At 43.5% G+C, this 22,706-nt stretch overlaps 1 protein-coding gene across 1 annotated transcript in view; it reads right to left on the bottom strand.

The window, feature by feature from the left end:
- The window catches only part of brinp2 (bone morphogenetic protein/retinoic acid inducible neural-specific 2), a 680,262-nt gene that overhangs the window by 283,648 nt on the left and 373,908 nt on the right, over positions 1–22,706 (bottom strand). The window contains exon 3 of the mRNA XM_034184056.1: positions 1,330–1,520. Coding sequence (XP_034039947.1) covers positions 1,330–1,520 — 191 coding nt within the window. The remainder of the gene's footprint in view (positions 1–1,329; positions 1,521–22,706) is intronic.

The raw sequence follows: 22,706 nt of genomic DNA, 5'->3' as shown, positions 1-22,706 counted from the left end.
GTAGCTAAGACAGGTTACAAGCTGTCACTCAAAGGAAGAACACCCCAAATTATTCATAACTTTATGGCTTAAAATGCCCTCAACTGATGGGTTATTAAAAAGAAATACTTAAATAAAAACTCACACGACAGACAGGAATGTCTAGAGTCACAAATCTGGGGAAGGGTACAGAAGCATTTCTGTTGCTTTGAAGGTCCCAATGAGCACAGTGGCCTCCATCATCCATAAATGGAAGACGTTTGGATCCACCTGGACTTTTCCTAGCGCTGGCCGTCCATCTAAACTGAACAATCGAGGGAGAAGGGCCTTAGTCAGGGAGCTGACCAAGAACCTGATGGTCACTCTGTCAGAGCGCCAGCATTTGTCTGTGGAGAGAGGAGAACCTTCCAGAAGGACAACCATCTCTGCAGCAATCCACCAATCAGGCCGGTATGGTGGAGTGGCCAAACGGAAGCCACTCTTTCGTAAAAGGCACATGGTAACCCACCTGGAGTTCACCAAAAGGCACCCGAAGGACTCTCAGACCATGAGAAATGAAATTCTCTGGTCTGATGAGACAAAGATTGAATTCTTTGGTGTGAATGCCAGGCATCATGTTTGGAGGAAACCATGCACCATCACTACAGTGATGCATGGTGGTGGCAGCATCATGCTGTGGGGATGTTTTTCAGAGGCAGGAACTGGTTTACCTTCATTTAACAGGACCAGTGGCTGGGGCTTGGTAGTGAGCTAGCACTGCGCCTAAACACAATAGCTTCTGAAGCTGTGGAGCACATACATAAATGTTCTAAGTTTTATATTGGTTTTCACTTTACTTAATGCTTTATTTTCACTATAACATCTTCAAGTCAGGGCTGCTATGTGATGTTGCTATGTGGGGTTTCAGCACCATGAGGTCAGTGCTGTGTGCACCGTAACTCAGTGTCTTTGGTCTTGCTTTGTGAGGTGTCTTCGATCGATACCTCTGGTAATTCTTCTCTTCTCTGAGATCAAAGAATGGAGGAAAAAGGAATTCATTAAAAGTGCATTTTTCTATAAAAAAAAAAAGGTCAATATAGCTGCAGCTGCATGTAGGTGTCATAATGAAAAGCAAGTGTTAAATTACTGGAAAACCATTTATTTTTGAGTGCCATAGGTACAGAACATATCCTTTCCATTACTGCCTATCGTGTATTTCATTGACTAAACCCACAAGTGTGAAGCTTCTGCATGTTTGCAGTCAGCTGAAAAAGCAGCAGCAGAAATCCAATCTAGCAATTAGTGCGTGTTGCCTCTTTGTTACTTCAGAGTAATAGTGCAGTGAGTGTGTCGCTTGCTGACGGTCCTTACCTCCAAGAGTAGCAGAAATGAGGAAGTGGGTCCCGTACTTTTTGATGAGGTTCTCGTTGATTTGCTGCAGGGTCGGCCGGCGCCCAAGTAACCGCAGGTTGCGTAGGAACTCTGGCGCTAAGGGCAACGATGATTTCAGGAAATCTCTCTTTTCTGTAGCAAGGCTGTTCACCTTCCAGTGGCTGAACTCTCTGAAATTATAAATAAATGATATAGAAAAGAAAGATTAAAGGTGTGAGGCAAATGTTATTATGTAACGGCTAAGTGGATCCTTGTCATCTGATTGGTGCTTTTTATGTCACGTTACATGGATTATTTGTCCCATTGTTGCATTTAGAGTGCAGTTTGGTTCCACACGTTTGGTACCATTGCATGCTTCCGCTGTGGCGATCCCGAACGGGAGCAGCCAAAAGAAAATGAAGAAGAAGAGCACACTTCCACCACCACCAGCACCGTCCTGCATGTGTAAGCACACCACGCGCATGCTCACACTAGCGGGACGGCGCTTATATCTTTAAAACAAACATGGCTGAGTTTGTGTTGCTGACAGACAACGATCTGAGAGAGCTAACTGATGGTTCTTATTCTTCTAACACACACATACATACACACACACACACACACACACACACACACACACACACACACACACACAAACGCTGTAAGCCGTCTGGAGGCATGAAGAGCTGTTCGGATGAAAAGCTGAAAAGCTGACGTGATTTTTCACTGGACTGATGAACTATGTAAACAAAGACTTTTGTTTGTTTGTTTTGTTTTTTGGAAGCACAAAGTCAGTGCACAGCATCACCAGACTGCACGTCACAATTTGGACTCCTATTTAAAGTTCGTGTTGGACTTCAGCAGCAGTGGAACACCAAAATTTAAGTCCCTTTTCTGTTGTTTATGAATTAATAAAATATCAAATGACATGGATCTATTTTAGCCATTATATAAAACAAATAATGAATGTTTTTACGTTCTTTCAATGGAATGAATATTTAATTCATGAAATATTCATAACATTCATTATTTTTGTACTATCAAATGGATTATAAAATGGATTGTGGCTTTAATTAACCTGAATATGCAAATGGAATGTTTTGCATTAGGGTAATTTAAAAAAGTTATTAATGATCAATTATTGTAAGATAATTGTGCATGTGTGTGTGTGAGAAAGAGAGAGAGAGAGAGAGAGACCACATTTGGTTGTTCTTGTTCGCTGATACCTTACACAATATTTATTATTAGACCTCAGTGGATTAATGCGCATAAGTTAAAGTTGAAATTGATTGATTTATTTTTAAGATGGAAAAACACAAATCACAAATGGTGGAGCACTTATCATCTACAAATAAAAATCTATTCACACCTAAGGCTGTTCACCTTCCAGTGGCTGAACTCTGTGAAATTATAAATACATGATATATAAAAGAAAGATTAAAGATGTGAGGCAAATGTTACTGTCAAATGGATTATAAAATTGACTCTGGTCTTAATTAACCTGAATTTGCAAATGGAATGTTTTACATTACGGTAATTTAAAAAAGTTATTAATTAATTATCAATTAATGTAATATAACTCTTATTTACATGCACACACACACACACACACACACACACACACACACACACACACACACACACACATATATATATATATATATATATATATATATATATATATATATATATATATATATATATATATATATATATATATATATATGCCCTACATTTTTTAATCAACTTCAATCATTCCAGTCACTAAATTCTAATGTATCATTTACATTAACACCAAATAAATAAATACATTTTATTCAGATATAGAAAATTAGAAAAGTTCCAATCACTATTTTTTTTTTTTTTTTTTTGGCCACAATCTCAGTCTGATGAATTTAATGTTGAGTGTCGACCAATTTCAAGTAATGATTCCATACTATACAGAGGGCACACTGCAAGTGCACTGAAGACAATTGAACTGCTCTGTAATGTATTCTGGGAAAAAGAAAAAAAAAAAACATAATTGGACCTAATACCAATCTGTCAGATCAAATCAAAACTTCCTTATACACAAGCTTAAGGACCAAGCTGCTGTGGAACAAGGTTGTTTTTACTTCTAATTTCATGCTGAATTTCCAGTATCAAGGGGAAACATTTTACCTTCTATTCTCAACTTAAATGTAGCTGTCAACAGAACACAGTGGCAGAGAGGGGTGGAGAGCGAGCTTTGGAAATCCATTCATTTCAAGTGGTTGATAATCATTTTATCACTTCACTCCTGACATGCTGGAAACCCTGAGGTATGTGAAGATTATGCAAATTCAAGCAGTAAAGTACTGCACCTCCTCGCCTGCATACATTTGCTGGCAAAACAAGAGTTGTTGAATATTAACTTACTATGTATGCATTCTCGGTGAACAAAATACAGCCAGTGACACACCGTTTTCCCAGAGGTGTATACACACACACACACAAATACAGCACAGTGTACTTATTATTGTCTATGTTTCCCCTGACTACTTGTGCTGTGCCTCTTTGTGGTCAGTTCTGCCGTTATTGACAACATGCTGCTGTAACTATTCTGCCGACAGCATTCAAACTACACCAAGCTGCACAGTAGGTCATTTCACTTAATAATGGGATGCAATATATATATGCATGGGGATACTGTAAGACAGCATGGGGCTGGAGTTTATTTTTAGAAGTGATATTGAGTACAGGTGTTCAAGGTATGCGCATATTTGTAACCTTTTAGTGCATTACATGACAAAGCTTTTCTCTGATGGAATGGTCCTAGGAGCAGCTGGTCATACTCCAGCTTCATTAGGAAGTTATTCTCTCATAATGCACCAATTAATGTTTGCAGCCTGACCACAGTCGCACTGCAATTTGTACAAGCCATCATTAATTCTGGCTACACTTTCATGAAAGCAAGGCAGCTCAGGGAGAATGAGTGCAAGTGCACAATCTGGGGGCTGCAAGCAACATTTATTATTATTATTATTTTTTAAGTCTGAAAATGAGAGACGATCCTCTGCAGCAGGCAGAAGAGCTTCTCATTCATCAGCACCAGAGGTTACCTCTTGGTAACTAAATGAAGCCAACTCAGAAGTGCCAAACCCTGTAGTTTATTGAATGACCACCTGAGGCTGGCTCCAAAAGGGAGCAAACCCTCATAGAATCCCATGTTAAAATGTGCAAATTTGCAGTAGAATTAAACTCAAAGTGTCACTGGCTTTCTCAAAGTGGTGGAGAAAGAAATATTAGATATTGTTAAAAAATGTACAAACAAAACATCAACTGATTATAAGGACATTGATATGACAACAGTAAAGGAGGTCATTGAAGGGAAAACCTTTAGCATACATCTGTAATTTATCATTTCAAACTGGTTCATTCCCAAAACAAGATGAAAATAGCCAAAGTCATTCCACTGTACAAACTGGGAACAAGCATCATTTCAACAACTACAGACCTGTGTCTTCCACAATTTTCCAAAATACTGGAAAAACTCTTTAATAAGAGATTGGATATATTCACTGAAAAGCACAAATTACTCTCCGATAACCAATATGGTTTTAGATCAAAGAGTACAACATCCTTAGCAATAATACAAGCAATTAAAGAAATCACAAATGCCATTGAACAAAAGAAATATGCAGTTGGAGCATTTATTGACATTAAGAAAGCCTTTGACACAATTAACCATGAAATATTAAATAAAAAACTGGAAAGATATGGCATCAGAGGTATTGTATCAGACTGGGTTAGAAGCTATTTACAACAGAGATAGCAGTTTGTTAAGTTGGGTGATGTCAGTTCTGAATGTTTGGACATTGTTTTTGGGGTACCACAGGGTCAGTGTTGGGGCCCAAACTATTTATATTGTATATTAATGATATTTATAAGGTGTCCCAGATACTCGAACTAATGTTGTTTGCTGATGACACAAATATTTTCTGTTCTGAGGAGAATTTAAAAGAAATGGTAGAGGAAATCACTGAAGAAATGAACAAACTGAAAATATGGTTTGACCGAAACAAATTGTCATTGAACTTATTTGGGAACTGCAGAACCAATGGTCAAGTACGAATACAGATAGACAGGGTGCACATTGAAAGGGTTGATGAAAATAAATTCCTTGGGGTAATAATAGATTAGAAAATCAGTTGCAAACCACACATCAAATATATACAAACCAAAGTATCCAAAGTAAGAGGTATTTCACTGTTAAACAAAACTAAACATGTTCTGGATCATAAATCACTCCGCATCTTATACTGTTACTGTTCGTATTTCAATTAGTGTATAGAAATTTGGGGTAATAACTATATGAGTTCAATGAAATCACTAATTATTCTTCAAAAAAGTGCAATACGGGTCATTCATAATGTCGGCTATCAAATCATACTCACTCACTCTTCTTAAAATCAAAACTATTAAAATTAACAGACATAGTAAAATTCCAAACAGCACAGATCTTGTACAAGGCAAAAAATGACCTTTTACCAAAAAAAACATGCAGAAATTGTTGATCGAGATCGAGAGGGGGGATATCAATTACGAGGGAAATACAATTTCAAAGTGAACAAAATCCACACAAACAAGAAACGATTCTGCATTTCATTCTGTGGGGTGAGACTGTGGAAAAGTATGAATGAGGAGTTAAAAAGCAGTGTCCAAACATTCAGCAGTTTAAAACAAAATATAAGCAATGTGTTTTCATGGGATACAGGGATGAAGTGTGAGAGTTACTAGGTGTTCACAGGAAACTGTTATTGATTATTGATTTCTGTATTTGTTTATGGATTTATTTATGTTCATTGTTAGTTGGGTCTACCTTTTCTGTTGTTTTGTTAGGTTCCATATGTTTTTCTAAAATTACATTATATGATTATTATTGTTATTATTAGTTGTTGCTATTATCATCATCGTCATCATCATCATCATGATTGTCAATAATATTTTTAAGGAAACAGGGATTGATATGTAAATCATTATACAGGGAGAATGGGTGGGATTAGATAAGTTTTGACTTCTCACTCCTTTTTGAACTAATTTTAATTTTATGTTGTTTTATTTTTTTCTTTTGTTATGTTCAAAATACAAAAACTCTTCAAACATGTCTCCTTTAGCACATCCATAAACCTCCGCTTTGGCCTCCCTCTTCTCCTCCTGCCTGGTGGCTCCATCCTCAGGAGGATCCCTCCTCTACACATGTCCAAAACAATCTCAGTCTCACCTCTCTGACTTTGTCTCCAAACTGTCCCACCTGAGCTGTCCCTCTGATATGTTCATTCCTAATTAGGGATGGGTATTCATAAGGTTTATTCAATATCGATGCCAATATCAATTCTGCTTATCGATTCCCTTATCGATATCTCTTGTGAATTTTCTGTGTACTAAAAATAGACTTTACAGGTTTTCTATGTCAACAACATTTTATTGAGTCTTAAAGTAAATAAATATGAAATTGGTCACTGGATCCTTTATCTCTGGACATAAATAAAATAAACAAAATCTGTAGTTTTTGGCAAAAGCATTTCCTTTCAGACATTTTCGCATGAATGCCACTCCATACCTCTGAGCTGAGCTCAGCCGGCTGCTGCATGTCAGCGCAGGACATCACACTTTGGGAGGAAAAAAAATGTTTTAATCAACTGCAGTTTGTTTGTATTACAACATTTGGAAAGGGGTGTCAATTGATTTTCACTTTTTATTAATTTCAACTGGACTCTATCATTCTATCTTGATTCGACAGAGAGCCGCACAGCATTTGGAGTTGTTTGAACAAAACGGAGGATGATTCTCGTTTCTTTCTCGCAACAAGACTGGAGTCCCAGTTAGTGACTTTAATCTGCACAAAACTGACTCACGATTGACATTCAGGGATGAAAATGGTTAAAAACAACAGCAAAAAAGCTGAAACCCAAAAACCCCCAACACCAGCCGCATGGCAATGTTTGAATTCTAGAAGCTCTGAAATGCAATCTGGGACTATTCCAGACAATAAATTACAGTGAGTGCAGCATCCATTTTGGTGAGGAAAAAACACAGCTGTCCTTATTCAGATTCATTCCAGTAGTATTCTGCCCTGACTAGGATGCAGCAGTTTTCTAGCTTGGCAGATAGTTCTAGAGGAAATCACTGAAGAAATTAAAAAAATTGAAAATATGGTTTGACCAAAACAAATTGTCATTAAACTTAAATAAGACAGGGATGAAGTGGATGTGTTAGAGTCACTAGGTGTTCACAGGAAACAGTTATTTATTTCTATATTTTTTATGTTCATTGTTAGTTGGTTTTATATTTTCTGTTGTGTTTTTAATCAGGTTCTTTTTGTCTCTTTCTCTAAAATATATTGTAGCATTAATTATTATTACTATTATTGTTGTTGTTGCTATTATTATTAATATATAAACAAAAATAAATTTAAAAAATATTACAATTTGTATGACATTTGACTCTTTTACAACAAAAAACGCTGGGCCATTAATACAGAAAACAAATGCACACAAATGTGTTGAGATGCAAAGAGCTTAATGTTAACTTTATCACTGGCTATGGATGTCGGTGGATCGAATCATTTCTTAACAATACCCGAAAAGAACCGGTTCTCGATACCCAACCCTATTCCTAATGCTGTCCATTTTCGGTACTCCCAAAGAGAATCGCAACATCTTCAGCTCTGCCACCTCCAGCTATGTCTCCTGTCTTTTTGTTAGTGCCACTGTCTCTAAGCTGTACAACATAGCTGGTCTCACTACTGTCTTGTAGGCTTTCCACTTCAATCTTGCTGATATTCTTCAGTCACAAATCACTCCTGCCACCTTTCTCCACACACTCCACCCTGCCTGCACTCTCTTCTTCACCTCTCTACCACACTCTCCATTACTTTGGACAGTTGACCCCAAATATTTAAACTCATCTACTTTCACCACTCATCTACTTTCTCACAGGCCTGTTAATATTTCTTTAGGAAGCCCTCTTATTCTGCACTCTTGCAGCTTGGTAGAAGACAACAACTGTTATGATTATTTATTAGAAAGTGGAAGGAACACAAGATAACTGTCAATTTCCCTTGGTGTGGGATTCCATGCAAGATCTCACTTTGTGGGGTAAGGATGATTCTGAGAAAGCTCAGAATTACACAGGAGGACCTGGTCAATGACCTGAAGAGAGCTGGGACCACAGTCACAAAGATTACATTAGTGACACATGATGCTGTCATGGTTTAAAATCCTGCAGGGCAACAAGGTCCCCCTGCTCAAGCCAGCACATGTCCAGGCCTGTTTGAAGTTCACCAGTGACCATCTGGATGATCCAGAGGAGGCATGGGAGAAGGTCATGTGGTCAGATGAGACCAGAATAGAGCTTTTTGGAATCAACTCCACTTGCTGTGTTTAGAGGATGAGAACAACCCCAAGAAACCCGTCCCAACCATCAAGCATGGGGGTGGAAACATCATACTCTGGGGGAGCTCTTCTGCAAAGGGGACAGGACGACTGCACCGTATTTAAGGGAGGATGGATGGGGTCATGTATTGCGAGATTTTGGCAAACAACCTCCTTCCCTCAGTAAGAGCATTGAAGATGGGTCATGGCTGGGTCTTCCAGCATGACAATGACCCCAAACACACAGCCAGGGCAATTAAGGAGGGGCTCCGTGAGAAGCATTTCAAGGTCCTGGAGTGCCCTGGCCAGTCTCCAGACCTGAACTCAATAGAAAATCTTTGGAGGGAGCGGAAACTCCAAACCTGAAAGATCTAGAGAAGATCTGTATGGAGGAGTGGACCAAAATCCCTGCTGCAGTGTGTGCAAACGTGGTGAAAAACTACAGGAAATGTTTGACCTCTGTAATTGCAAACAAAGGCTACTGTACCAAATAACACTGATTTTCACAGGTGTTCAAATACTTATTTGCAGTAGTAACATACAAATAAATGATTTAAAAAAATCATACATTGTGATTTCCGGATTTTTTTTATATATTATGTCTTTCACAGTGGACATGCACCTAAGATGAGAATTTCAGACCCCTCCATGATTTCTAAGTGGGAGAACTTGCAAAATTGCAGGGTGTTCAAATACTTATTTTCCTCACTGTATGTATGTATGTGTGCGTGTGTGTGTTAACACCAAATGCCCTTTCTGATTCAGCTGCAGTTTTACATGTAAAAATGTGCACAGCTCCTGGTATCCCCAAACAGATTCACAGCCAAGTATTAATCAAGACCTACCCTATTTCACATCTGAAATCTGATGAGATCAGATGTGCAGAGACCAACGTGGCTGCAACCTCCTGTTTTCTGAAGAACATTGTTGAGAGCAGCTGAATGTTGGGTCTGGCCCAGAATACAAATTGTATACAGTATTTTCTGCCAAAAAAATAAAAATGATAATAATTGAGCCCATTTGAGGTGAGAAACTTTAAAACATTTTGTGTAAAACAGCACAAGGCATGCTTTTCTCAAAATAACATTTTCCTCGATTTGAAAATCGGACAAATCTTGTCAAATGTTGAGATTAAAATGGTGAGTCACATGAGTCAGTGAGGTCTCAGGGTTCGAAGCATGCACTGGTTCTGCCCCATTCATTGTATTACAGAACTGCCCTGGACCTCAATTTCCAACCATCCAGGTAGTCCAGATGATCCATACCTGTCTCCTCATAACATCTATTTACAGTGTCTGTGAAAACCACGATACATGGCCATAGAGTTTGCACCATAAAGCACCAAACCCAGTTATTATAAAAGTAGGCTGTTTAATTTACAAAATTAGTAATATAACTGCATCCGTTTTCACAAAAAAGAAGAAATAAAGTTTAAAATGTTGGTCTGGTTTGAATAGAAAACATATTTTAGGGCCCACTTCTTAATCACCTGCATGCCATGGTGCTGATCACATAGAGAAAGAATTAAACGTATGTGGTGTATTTAATTAACTGTAAAGTGACATTATAACATGCAAATGTTGCAAACGCTAGAAATACTTGACACTTGATTTATTTGCGAGTTGACTGAAAATATGGCTTCATATGTTCTGCACGTCGTTAGCGCTAATGTCAACTTATGATGTGTTTTACTCAAGGAAAGTAAGTTTAAGAAAGTAAACTTTGATTGTTTTACTACTACCCATAAACATAAATGATGCATCACAGCAAGCGGTGATGATTCTTACAAACGTTTCCATGTGCAATAATAACTTGCTTTGCAGTGCAGATGTTTACATAATTATGAAGCCAATGAGGTTAATATGACATATTCTAAATTACTCTATTATCCAACAAGAGCTGAAATTAACAACATAAATTAAGTAGATCACTTCATTCTGTTATTTTAAAAGTAATAGATGTTTGCATAATTAAAACCATTGATGCAATGATATATGTAAACAGTTCAAGGTCAGTTTGTCACTGTTTTGAATTGCTCCAACAAAGATGTTTTGGCGACATTTTATTATGATTATGAATATGAATTGGGTGATTCAACGTGATTGACTTGTCTTGATGTTAGAAACAGTCATATCTCATATATATGTTGTGGACACTCATTCCTACATTGGCGATAATGACTAAAGTGTTTTACGTCACCAGCACTACTTGTGAAACCTCTCTACCTCCATGTGCAGTAAAACCACTTGGTTAAATTTAGAAAGAAATCTCCCTTCACCCATGCAAATAATGTGATGGTCTTTCGCTTTTTGCAATCTAAAAGTGGTCCATTTCTCGCTGTTCGTGTCTTGGAAACAGCCTCTAAAAACATCAACGCCAACAAAAAAACTTCTTCCTGTTTTTTTTTTATTATTCTGGCCTCACTTGGGTTACCTATTGTGGATGTTACATCAGGAACAATGCCTGCAACTAATGTATCTAATCAGTAAAGCCACTTTCACGTTTGATATTTGAAAAATAACATTTTTTCTCATTCAAATCATGAACAGTGTTTTATGATTACTGTGATGTTTGTGCAGGAGCTGTTCATATGGAGAGTAGAACTTGTTCAGACTGGCGTTGGGATTTTGGGAATGCACATCTTGGTGCAACTCCGGTTTTACATAAGAAACATGCTCAGAGCTCCTAGTTGTTCTTGAGTGGTGCACATGGTCTGCAGTTCTGATTCTGCAGTGTGGCGGAAAGTCCAGTGGTGAGTGATCTTGTTTCCAGAGAAGGATCCCAGTACAAGACCACTCCTGCTCATTCTCCATGTTATATGCAGTTGTGTCAGAAAATGGCATCCAGTGTAAAATGTTGGGAAAGTGTAGGTACACGGACCCACAACAGGGGGCACAAATGAACGGACAATGGAGGAAGTCAAATACAACACTTTACTGTTGTGAAAGGGCACAACAAACACAACAGATTACAATAATAGACAAAAGGTCAAATCGCAACAGGTGTCGTGTGGGCAGGCTCGAAGATAGGAGACGTCTGTCCAAAGTAGAACCGGAACCACACGATTTCCTCCGCCACCAGACCCCGGGAATACTGGAGCCGCCAAGTCCCGAACTCCCAGGTGGCCACTGCCTCCGCGTGTTGGATCTGGTACTGCTGGCGAGGAACAAAAAAACAATTAAAGGTGGGCGCGTATGCACCCAGCAATTCACACGGCAGGAAAACCAACTCCACCTCTTGTTGGAAAAAGAGTCTGTTACACGATACACAAAAAGTCACAAAAGGTTACTGTCGAATAAATCTCACAGCCAGCTGAGAACGTTACCTTCCTTTTAAAGCGATATCTCGGCAAAGAGGTGGAGATGACGTCTTGCTGATATACTGATGCTGATCAGATGAGTGGTGACAGCTGTCATAGGTGATGAGTGTCAGCTGTCACCCCGGCTACTCCTGTTAGGCGGCAGCGCCCTCTGGTGCCTGGAGCCCGCACTCCAGGCAGGGTGCCCTCTGGTGGTGGTGGGCCAGCAGTACCTCCTCTTCAGCGGCCCACACAACAGGACCCCCCCCCTCAACGGGCGCCTCCTGGCGCCCGACCAGGCTTGTCCGGGTGGCGGCGGTAGAAATTGGCCAGGAGGGCCGGGTCCAGGATGAAGCTCCTCTTCACCCAGGAGCGTTCTTCGGGTCCGTACCCCTCCCAGTCCACCAAATATTGGAAGCCCCGGCCCATCCTACGGACGTCTAAGAGCTGGTGCACAGTCCAAGCCGGCTCGCCATCAATGATCCGGGCAGGAGGTGGTGCCGGACCCGGAGTACAGAGGGGTGAGGTGTGATGGGGCTTGATCCGGGACACGTGGAAAACGGGATGGATCCACAGTGAGGCCGGAAGCTGAAGCCTCACTGCGGCTGGACTGAGTACCTTGATGATTTTAAACGGACCGATATACCGGTCCTGCAGCTTAGGGGAGTCCACTTGAAGGGGTATGTCCTTAGTAGACAACCACACTGCCTGCCCTGGCCGGTACGTAGGGGCCGGGGTCCGCCAACGGTCTGCATGGGCCTTCGTCCTCATCCGGGCCTTCAGCAAGGCAGAACGGGCGGCACGCCACACCCGACGGCACTTCCGTAGGTGGGCCTGGACCGAGGGCACACCGACCTCTCCCTCAACCACAGGAAACAGAGGAGTTTGGTACCCCAGACATACCTCGAAAGGGGAGAGGCCGGTGGCTGACGACACCTGGCTGTTATGGGCATACTCGATCCAGGCCAGATGGGTACTCCAGGCCGCCGGGTGCGCGGCTGTCACGCAACGCAGGGCCTGCTCCATCTCCTGATTGGCCCGTTCTGCTTGCCCGTTGGTCTGGGGATGATACCCGGATGAAAGACTCACCGTGGCCCCCAGTTCCCGGCAGAAGCTCCTCCAGACGTGCGAAGAGAACTGGGGACCGCGATCGGAGACGATGTCTGTTGGGATCCCATGCAGCCGGACGACGTGGTAGACCAGGAGGTCCACTGTCTCCTGGGCCGTCGGGAGCTTCGGGAGGGCCACGAAGTGGGCCGCCTTGGAGAATCGGTCCACTATCGTGAGGATGGTGGTGTTGCCCTGGGACGGCGGGAGGCCCGTGACAAAATCCAGGCCGATGTGGGACCAGGGGCGATGGGGCACGGGCAGCGGCTGGAGCAGTCCCGAAGCCCTGCGATGGTCAGCCTTGCCCCTGGCACAGGTGGTGCAGGCCTGGATACAATGCCGGACGTCGGCCTCTAGGGACGCCCACCAGAAGCGCTGCCGGACAACTGCCACGGTTCTTCGCACCCCTGGATGACAGGAGAGCTTAGAGCCGTAACAGAAGTCCAGGACTGCAGCCCTAGCTTCTGGTGGGACGTAGAGTCTGTTCTTCGGCCCAGTTCCGGGGTCCGGGCTTCATGCCAGGGCCTCCCGGACGGTTCTCTCTACGTCCCAGGTGAGGGTGGCCACGATAGTGGACTCCGGGATGATGGGTTCCGGTGGAGCCGACAACTCCGTTTTGACTTCATCTTCATGTACCCGGGACAAGGCATCCGATCTCTGGTTCTTGGTCCCGGGACGGTAGGTGATCCGGAAATCAAAACGGCCGAAGAACAGTGACCAGCGGGCTTGCCTGGGGTTCAGCCGCTTGGCGGTCCTGATATACTCCAGGTTCCGGTGGTCAGTGAAAACCGTAAATGGCACGGACGTTCCCTCCAACAGATGTCTCCACTCTTCAAGAGCCTCTTTCACCGCAAGGAGTTCTCGATTGCCGACGTCATAGTTCCGTTCGGCCGTGGTCAACCTGCGGGAAAAATAGGCACACGGGTGAAGGACCTTATCGGTCTTCCCGCTCTGGGAAAGCACAGCTCCTATCCCTGAGTCCGAGGCGTCCACTTCAACCACTAACTGGCGACTAGGATCGGGCTGCACCAGAACAGGTGCAGACGAGAAGCGTCGTTTCAACTCCTTGAACGCGGCATCGCAACGATCTGACCAGGTGAAGGGGACTTTTGGTGAGGTCAGGGCTGTCAGGGGGCTAACTACCTGACTGTAGCCCTTAATGAACCTCCTGTAGAAATTTGCAAAGCCGAGGAACTGTTGCAGCTTCCTAAGGCTAGTGGGTTGGGGCCAGTCTCTCACCGCCGCAACCTTGGCCGGATCAGGAGCGACGGAGTTGGGGGAGATGATAAACCCCAGGAAGGACAAAGAAGTGCGGTGAAACTCGCACTTCTCGCCCTTCACAAACAGCCGGTTCTCCAACAACCGCTGCAGGACCTGACGTACATGCCGGACATGAGTCTCAGGATCCGGAGAAAAGATGAGTATATCGTCTAGATATACGAAGACGAATCGGTGCAGGAAATCCCGCAAGACATCATTAACCAATGCTTGGAACGTCGTGGGGGCGTTTGTGAGGCCGAACGGCATGACCAGGTACTCAAAGTGACCTAAGGGGGTGTTAAATGCCGTCTTCCACTCGTCTCCCTTCCAGATCCGAACCAGGTGATACGCATTTCTAAGATCTAGCTTCGTGAATATTTGGGCTCCATGCAGGGGCGTGAACACTGAATCCAACAAGGGCAACGGGTATCGATTACGAACCGTGATTTCGTTCAGTCCCCTATAATCAATGCATGGACGAAGTCCGCCGTCTTTTTTACCCACAAAAAAGAAACCTGCACCCATCGGGGAGGTGGAATTCCGGATCAACCCAGCGGCTAAAGAGTCCCGGATGTAGGTCTCCATTGATTCACGCTCAGGTCGTGAGAGGTTGTACAGCCTGCTGGACGGGAACTCAACGCCTGGAACCAAATCAATGGCACAATCGTACGGACGGTGGGGGGGAAGGGTGAGCGCCAGATCCTTACTGAACACATCCACAAGGTCATGGTACTCCACCGGCACCGTCCCCAGATTGGGCGGGACTCTGACCTCCTCCTTAGCCTGGGAACCGGGAGGAACCGAGGAACCTAAACATACCCGATGGCAGGTCTCGCTCCACTGAACCACTACCCCGGACGGCCAATCGATCCGGGGATTGTGTTTTAACATCCAGGGGAACCCTAAAATCACACGGGAGGTAGTAGGAGTCACAAAAAACTCGATCTCCTCCCGGTGATTTCCTGACACCACCAGAGTTACTGGTGGTGTCTTATGTGTGATTGGTGGGAGTAGGGAGCCATCTAGTGCCCGCACCTGCACAGGCGAGGTAAGCGCCACCAGAGGGAGCCCTATCTCCCTGGCCCATCTGCTGTCTAACAGATTCCCTTCAGAGCCCGTGTCCACCAGTGCTGGGGCCTTCAGGGTTAAATCCTCATAAAGGATTGTCACTGGGAGTCGTGTGGCAATATGGGTATGTCCCACGTGAATGTTTTGACCCACCCCTAACCCAGTGTCTAGGGGCGGGCGTTGGTGTTTTAACCGCTCGGGGCAGTCCCTTACTTGATGCTCTATTGAGCCACAAACAAAGCACGCTCCGCGGGCCAGCCTCCTCTGTCTATCTGGTGCCCTAAATTTGGCCCTGCTCATGTCCATAGCTTCGTCAACAGGGGGAGCTGTCACCACACGGAGCGTAGAGGCCGTGGAGCGTGGGGAGGGCAGAACTCGGTCGGAACCAGAAGGGAGAGGGACGGCGTGTGCCCGGCCACGCCCTTCGTCTCGTTCCCGACGGCGTTCTTCTAACCGATTGTCTAATCGTATAACGAGATCAATAAGCCCGTCTAAATCCCGCGGTTCGTCCTTGGCCACCAGGAGCTCCTTCAGGACCAACGACAGTCCGTTTACGAAGGCGGCGCGGAGGGCAGTGTTATTCCAGCTGGACCTCGCAGCCGCGATGCGGAAGTCGACTGCATAAGCAGCTGCGCTCCGGCGCCCCTGTCTCATTGACAGCAGCACGGCTGAAGCGGTCTCTCCTCTATTTGGGTGATCGAACACTGTTCTGAACTCCCTCACAAACCCATTATATGTCAGAAGGAGCCGTGAATTTTGCTCCCAGAGCGCTGTAGCCCAAGCGCGTGCCTTGCCGCAAAGCAGATTAATTACATAAGCTATCTTACTAGCATCAGTCACGTACATGACGGGACGTTGTGCGAAGACGAGCGAACACTGCATAAGAAAGTCCGCGCATGTCTCCACACAACCCCCGTACGGCTCTGGAGGGCTTATGTATGCTTCAGGGGAAGGTGGGAGGGGTCGTTGAACGACCTGTGGATCGTCACTGTTGTGCACAGGATCGACAGGAGGGGGAGCCGCAGCAGCGCCCTGAGGGCGCACCTCCACCTGCGCGGCGAGAGACTCCACCCTGCGGTTAAGGAGGACGTTCTGCTCGGTCATTAGATCCAACCGAGCCGTAAAAGCGGTGAGGATTCGCTGCAACTCACCGACCATTCCTCTTGCAGATGCCTGTGCGCCCTGCTCTTCCATTGGCCGTTCAACAGCCGGTTGACGCCCCTCGATTTCCTCCGCCACCAGACCCCGGGAATACTGGAGCCGCCAAGTCCCGAACTCCCAGGTGGCCACTGCCTCCGCGTGTCGGATCTGGTACTGCTGGCGAGGAACAAAAAAAACAATTAAAGGTGGGCGCGTATGCACCCAGCAATTCACACGGCAGGAAAACCAACTCCACCTCTTGTTGGAAAAAAGAGTCTGTTACACGATACACAAAAAGTCACAAAAGGTTACTGTCGAATAAATCTCACAGCCAGCTGAGAACGTTACCTTCCTGGTAAAGCGATATCTCGGCAAAGAGGTGGAGATGACGTCTTGCTGATATACTGATGCTGATCAGATGAGTGGTGACAGCTGTCATAGGTGATGAGTGTCAGCTGTCACCCCGGCTACTCCTGTTAGGCGGCAGCGCCCTCTGGTGCCTGGAGCCCGCACTCCAGGCAGGGTGCCCTCTGGTGGTGGTGGGCCAGCAGTACCTCCTCTTCAGCGGCCCACACAACATAAAACTTGGGATCATCACAGCAGATCTGAGATGGATCTGTATGTTGATTTGGCACAAGTGAAAAAATGGAGAAGCCAAAGGAACTTGGCTTCAGCAGTAATGTGCAGCGCCATGCTCCCAGGCCTGATACAGGATGACCTGCCATGTATCCCAGACAGCAACCATCCAGGCAAATAACCAGTCTATCCCCACCTCTCCTGATCATGCCCAGTGCACTTGAGAGTCCTTATCTGAATCTCCCCAATTAACAGAGTCATTCCAAAGACATTGGAATGTCCAAATCATTCCAGTGGTACCCAAAGATCAACTGAAGACATCTAGTACCCAGTACTATAAAAAATTCTCACGTTTGTAAGTAATCCTTGGTATGAATAAACTGGCAGTGGTAAAAGAACTACGATATGACTTTACATTTATGTGTCCATTGAAATATGGAGTCATTGTTGGGAAGGTGTCGTAGCACGGACCCACAACAGGGGGCGCAAATGAACGGACAATGAATTAAGCCAAAAAGTAACAATTTAATGTTGTGATGATACACAACGAAATACACAGAATTAGTAAAGTCAGTTGACACCAGGTGACGTGTGGGCAGGCTCGAAGATAGAAGACCCCCGACGAGAGAGAAGCCGCGTCCCACACGGCTTCCACCACCAACGGTCTGAAGAACACCGGAGCTGCCAAGTCCCGAGTCCCCAGGTGGCCTCTGTCTTCGGCTGTCGACCCTGGTACTGCTGGCAGAAAGCAGAGACAAGATGAATGAGTGTGAGTCCGCACACTCAGTAATCCACAGTCTGTATTCAGTTAGGAGGGAGCACCTCCACCTCCAATCACACACTCGTGCAGCTCCTGGTTAACCACGTATCTGGTTTGGGGTGTGAGGCGAAGCCGTCGCTGTCACACCAAACGCCAATCCCACAGACAAGGCAAAACATCAGGAAAACGGCTGCAACAGAAGTTCAGATTAGGACACAACGTATTAGTCAGCAGAGAAATTACCTCTTCAGTAGTCGATTTCTCGGCGAGGAGGTGGAGTTGCAGTCCGGCCTTTATGGTGATGATGATGATGATGATGATACGAGTGACAGCTGGTGCAGAGGATGAATGACAGCTGTCACTTCTTCTGGGTCTGGTGCCCTCTCGTGCTTGGAGCCCGCACTCCAAGCAGGGTGCCCTCTGGTGGTGGTGGGCCAGCAGTACCTCCTCTTCAGCGGCCCACATAACAGTCATGAGGCCACTGGACAGAGGTCTTTTGGGATCTGGTGCTTCCTATCTTACAGTATGGATGTGATACTTGGATTCTAAAGTGACCTAAGATGACAACTGGGGGCCTTTGGTACAAGGTCTCTTCGGAGGATCCTTGTGTACGGCTGGAATGACTTTATGTCTAATGAGCTGTTACTTAGGGAAACTCAGATGAGTACCATTTGCATTGTGAGGGAACATCAAATATGAGAGTTTGGCCATGTTTTCTCTATGCATGATCCAGCACACAGGTTCCTCAGCGTTGAGGATCCCATCTAGTGGCCAGTGGGATGCCCACGTATCACCTGGTTGTAGCAAATAGACATTTGAGAGGGTTAGATGGATTTGGAACCACCCATGGTCCAAGATGGCAAACACTCAGGACTCTGGTTGGTTCTTTAGTGTAGTGGATGTGGTGGATGTAGTGGCGTGCGATGCCTACGCATTCTTCCAAAACCTGATTTGACTCGTCCATCAAAATGTCAATACATTCATTATGTATTTATTCTGTTACATCCTCTTCTGTCTACTGTATATCTTCATTCATTAGCAAAGACAGGGGCCCCTTTGGCAGGTTACCATAAAGACACTGACAAGTCAAATGTATAGGGGAAGTCATCTAAATGTAAACATGGGAAAAACACAAACACCACACAGATTGGTTTCAGCCTTGCAGTTTCAAACAGGACCTTCTTGCAGTGAAAGACTGTATAAGCCACTGCATCATTATTCCACTAGCGCCCAAAGTCACATCAACTATGATGTTTAGAACAAATATACCGCTGCCAATTCCAGCAGCACCTCCATGACAAATACCCCAAAGCAAAAAGGTCATTTTCATTTGAATGCAGTTAACTATAACAATTAGTCTGCAGCTATCACATGGATCAGCATGCATTAGTTTAGCTCTGTTTAGTCCAGCAAGCCAACAGAATGCTATTCCAGACTGATTAACTTGGGCTGATTTAGACTGATGTGTTTTCTGAGCTCCTCCACAGTGATTGAGCACAAAGAAGGGTAGCCGGCGGGGACGGGTGAAAAGAAAAGCAGAGCTGTGCATCATTTACTTTTCTCCTCGCTTCACTCTCTAAGAGTTAACGGTCAGACTGTTTGCTGACTATTTGGCTAATGATGACAGATGGTGTTAATTAAAAGGTTTTAGTAGAGCACTGATTGCACCTGCAGCTTCAAGCCTGCTTTCACAAAAAATTAATAAATAAATAAATAAATAAATCACTGGCGCTGCAAAAAAAAAACAACAACAACAAAAAAAAATCCCTTGGATGTTCTTTCTGGCAGCATGTATGGAAATAACACCTGGAAATGAGAGGATATGTCAGAAAGGGAGATGGGGGGGGGGGGGGGGGGGGGGGGGGGGGGGACCTTGAATTATTATTTTTAAAATGAACAAAATTAGCAGGAGTAAGTAAAAATTAATTACTGTGTATGCAAGCAATTTCAGGTTAATGATGCATGTTTTGATTTTTGTAGTTCTTGTATTTATAGAGTTCCTGTAGTATATTATAGTATACTATATTTTTTTTCCAAAATAAAGCTATAAATAAAAACTTATTTAGGATTTAGTCATCAGCCAAATGTTAATCAATAATCCATTTATCTTCTTATAGATATGGAGCTGCTAGCTAGTATCCTTTTATTTATTGCTTCTGATTAGCAATCAGAGGTGAGCATTTCTGGTGACAATCAGCTTTCTCATCACAGTTTGGAGTGGAGCTTATATTTGGCTGTATTTCTGCATTTGATTATGGTTGGAACTCTTCAGCTGGAAGTAGGAATTACATTACATTAAATCTCATTCCATTTGTACACAGACAAAAAGCAGCCACAAAGAAGAAGAAGAAAAAAATCTATAAATCAAGGCCAAGTTCTACTACATCATGCACATGATGCAGTTCTTAGATACATTTTGATTGATGTAATTTACTGATTTAATTCATTTTAGTATTTCTTAAATAATAAATTTAATTCATGTTTTGATTAATTCATACACCTGCAATTATTAAATCACTCTGGCAGCATATCTGGTCAAGTCATTCATGCCTACATATGCTAGAGACCCTGTAAAGTTCCAGTTGCCCCGTGTAAAGACAGTTGTTCTTGATAGTAGTTGATAAAAGCTTGATAAAATAAGTTAATGAAGCTTCACATTAACTTGGGATGGGTGCAGTGAAGTTCATGCTTTGGGGAGGAATGTCATGAAAATTCAGTATGGTATATCTTATGAATTATATTCCAATTCTAAGGTGAAACTATGCCAGTATACAAAGGTATATCTAAATATCTAAAAAGGAAGAGTCAAATAGGAGAGTAGAAAAGAGTAGAGTAGAGCCACTTAGGTGCCTGGTCTTGAGAACCAGGGATGGTAGGTTAAAAAGCTTTTTTATCCCATGGGAACTCTCCCTACCCACCCAAGCAGCTCAGGAAAAAGGTATATATAATATAATAAGTAATAAGACATAAGAAGGATAAGACATCACAGGAGAAGATTGTTATCAACCACAAAGGAACCAACTATTTTGTAAGCTACGATGAACGTTGCTAAGGCCGGCTAGATAAGCTAACGTTAGCTGTTAGGTATAACTAACTGTACCCCACTCCTCCAATATTTACTTAATATAATAATATTAAAAGGGGGGAACAAGAAAAAAGTAAAGCGTGTAGAAATGTATATGGAGACATAAGTACATATATTTGCAGAAAAGAGAAAAACGGCAGCCGTTTTAATCACCAAACCTGCAGCTGCTAGCATTACACATCTTGCTCATGAACCAGACAGACTCTATACCAGGTTGCAATAAAAGAGTCTTTATTTCACACCAAAGTACATACTGAATAAATGATCCAACTGTTGAAAGTAGACCAGTGGTGAGTCAATCTGCTGGCAGTTCCTCCTGGTGCAGCAAGAGGATAAGCAAGCTTGTGATCCAGGAGGAGGCATAAAACAGAAGTCTGAGCCAAAACAATCCCTCTTCAAAAAGCCAATTATGACTAAAGGCAGTAGAGGGCATTGTGGAGTGTTAACCAATTTCCCTCTGCAAAAACATAATTCACGGATGGCAGCGGTGTTTGGAAAAAGCATAAAAACTTAAAACTAACAGCAGCAGCTGAACTCGAATAATCAGGCAGAGTCTATCTTAGAAAAGGACCCTGACACTGAAATGACAGTCTCAGGAATCAAGTTTGATGTCATGGGCAAAAGGCTAAATCAAGGTCAGGAGGTGGGTGGAAGTTGTTCACAGTTGGGCAATACTCTGAAAAGACTTGAGGGATAATCAGAGAACCTACAACCCCAATTCCAATGAAGTTGTGACGTTGTGTAAAATGTAAATAAAAACAGAATACAATGATTTGCAAATCCTCTTTAACCTATATTCAATTGAATACACTACAAAGACAAGCTATTTAATGTTCAAACTGATAGACTTTTTTTGTTTTTGTGCAAATATTGCTCATTTTAAATGGATGCCTGCAACACATTTCAAAAAGCTGGGACAGTCTCAAAGAACACACTCTCAAAAAACACCTGTTTGGAACATTCCACAGGTGAACAGGTTAAATGGAAACAGGTGAGTGTCATGATTGGGTATAAAAGAGCATCCCAAAAGGCTCAGCTGTTCACAAGCAAAGATGGGGTGAGGATCACCACTTTGTAAACAACTGCATGAAAAAATTGTCCAACAGTTTAAGAACAATGTTTCTCAACATTTAATTGCAAGGAATTTAGGGATTCCATCATCTACAGCCCATAATATAATCAGAAGATTCAGAATCTGGAGAACTGTCTACACATCAGCAGCAAGGCCAAAAACCAACACTGAATGCCCGTGACCTTCGATCCCTCAGGCGGCACTGCATTAAAAACCAATACCATTGTGTAAAGGATCTTACCGTATGGGCTCAGGAACACTTCAGAAAACCATTGTCAGTTAACACAGTTCATCGCTACATCTACAAGTGCAAGTCAAAACTCTACCATGCAAAGCGAAAGCCATACAGCAACAACATCCAGAAACACTGCTGCCTTCTCTGGGCCTGAGCTCATTTGAAATGGACAGACGCAAACATCTGTGATGGCACCATCAATGCTGAAAGGTACATCCAGGGTTTGGAGCAACACATGCTGCCAGCAATGTCTTTTTCAGGGACGTGTCTGCTTATTTCAGCAAAACAATGCCAAGCCACATTCTGCATGTGTTACAACAGCGTGGCTTCATAGTAAAAGACTGTGAGTACTAGACTGGCCTGCCTGCAGTCCAGACCTGTG

Source organism: Thalassophryne amazonica, chromosome 12 (assembly GCF_902500255.1).
Source record: "Thalassophryne amazonica chromosome 12, fThaAma1.1, whole genome shotgun sequence".
In the NCBI taxonomy this organism is placed as follows: Eukaryota; Metazoa; Chordata; class Actinopteri; order Batrachoidiformes; family Batrachoididae; genus Thalassophryne; species Thalassophryne amazonica.
The sequence above is the reverse complement of the archived record's forward strand: the minus strand, read 5'-3'. Positions and strand labels throughout refer to the sequence as shown.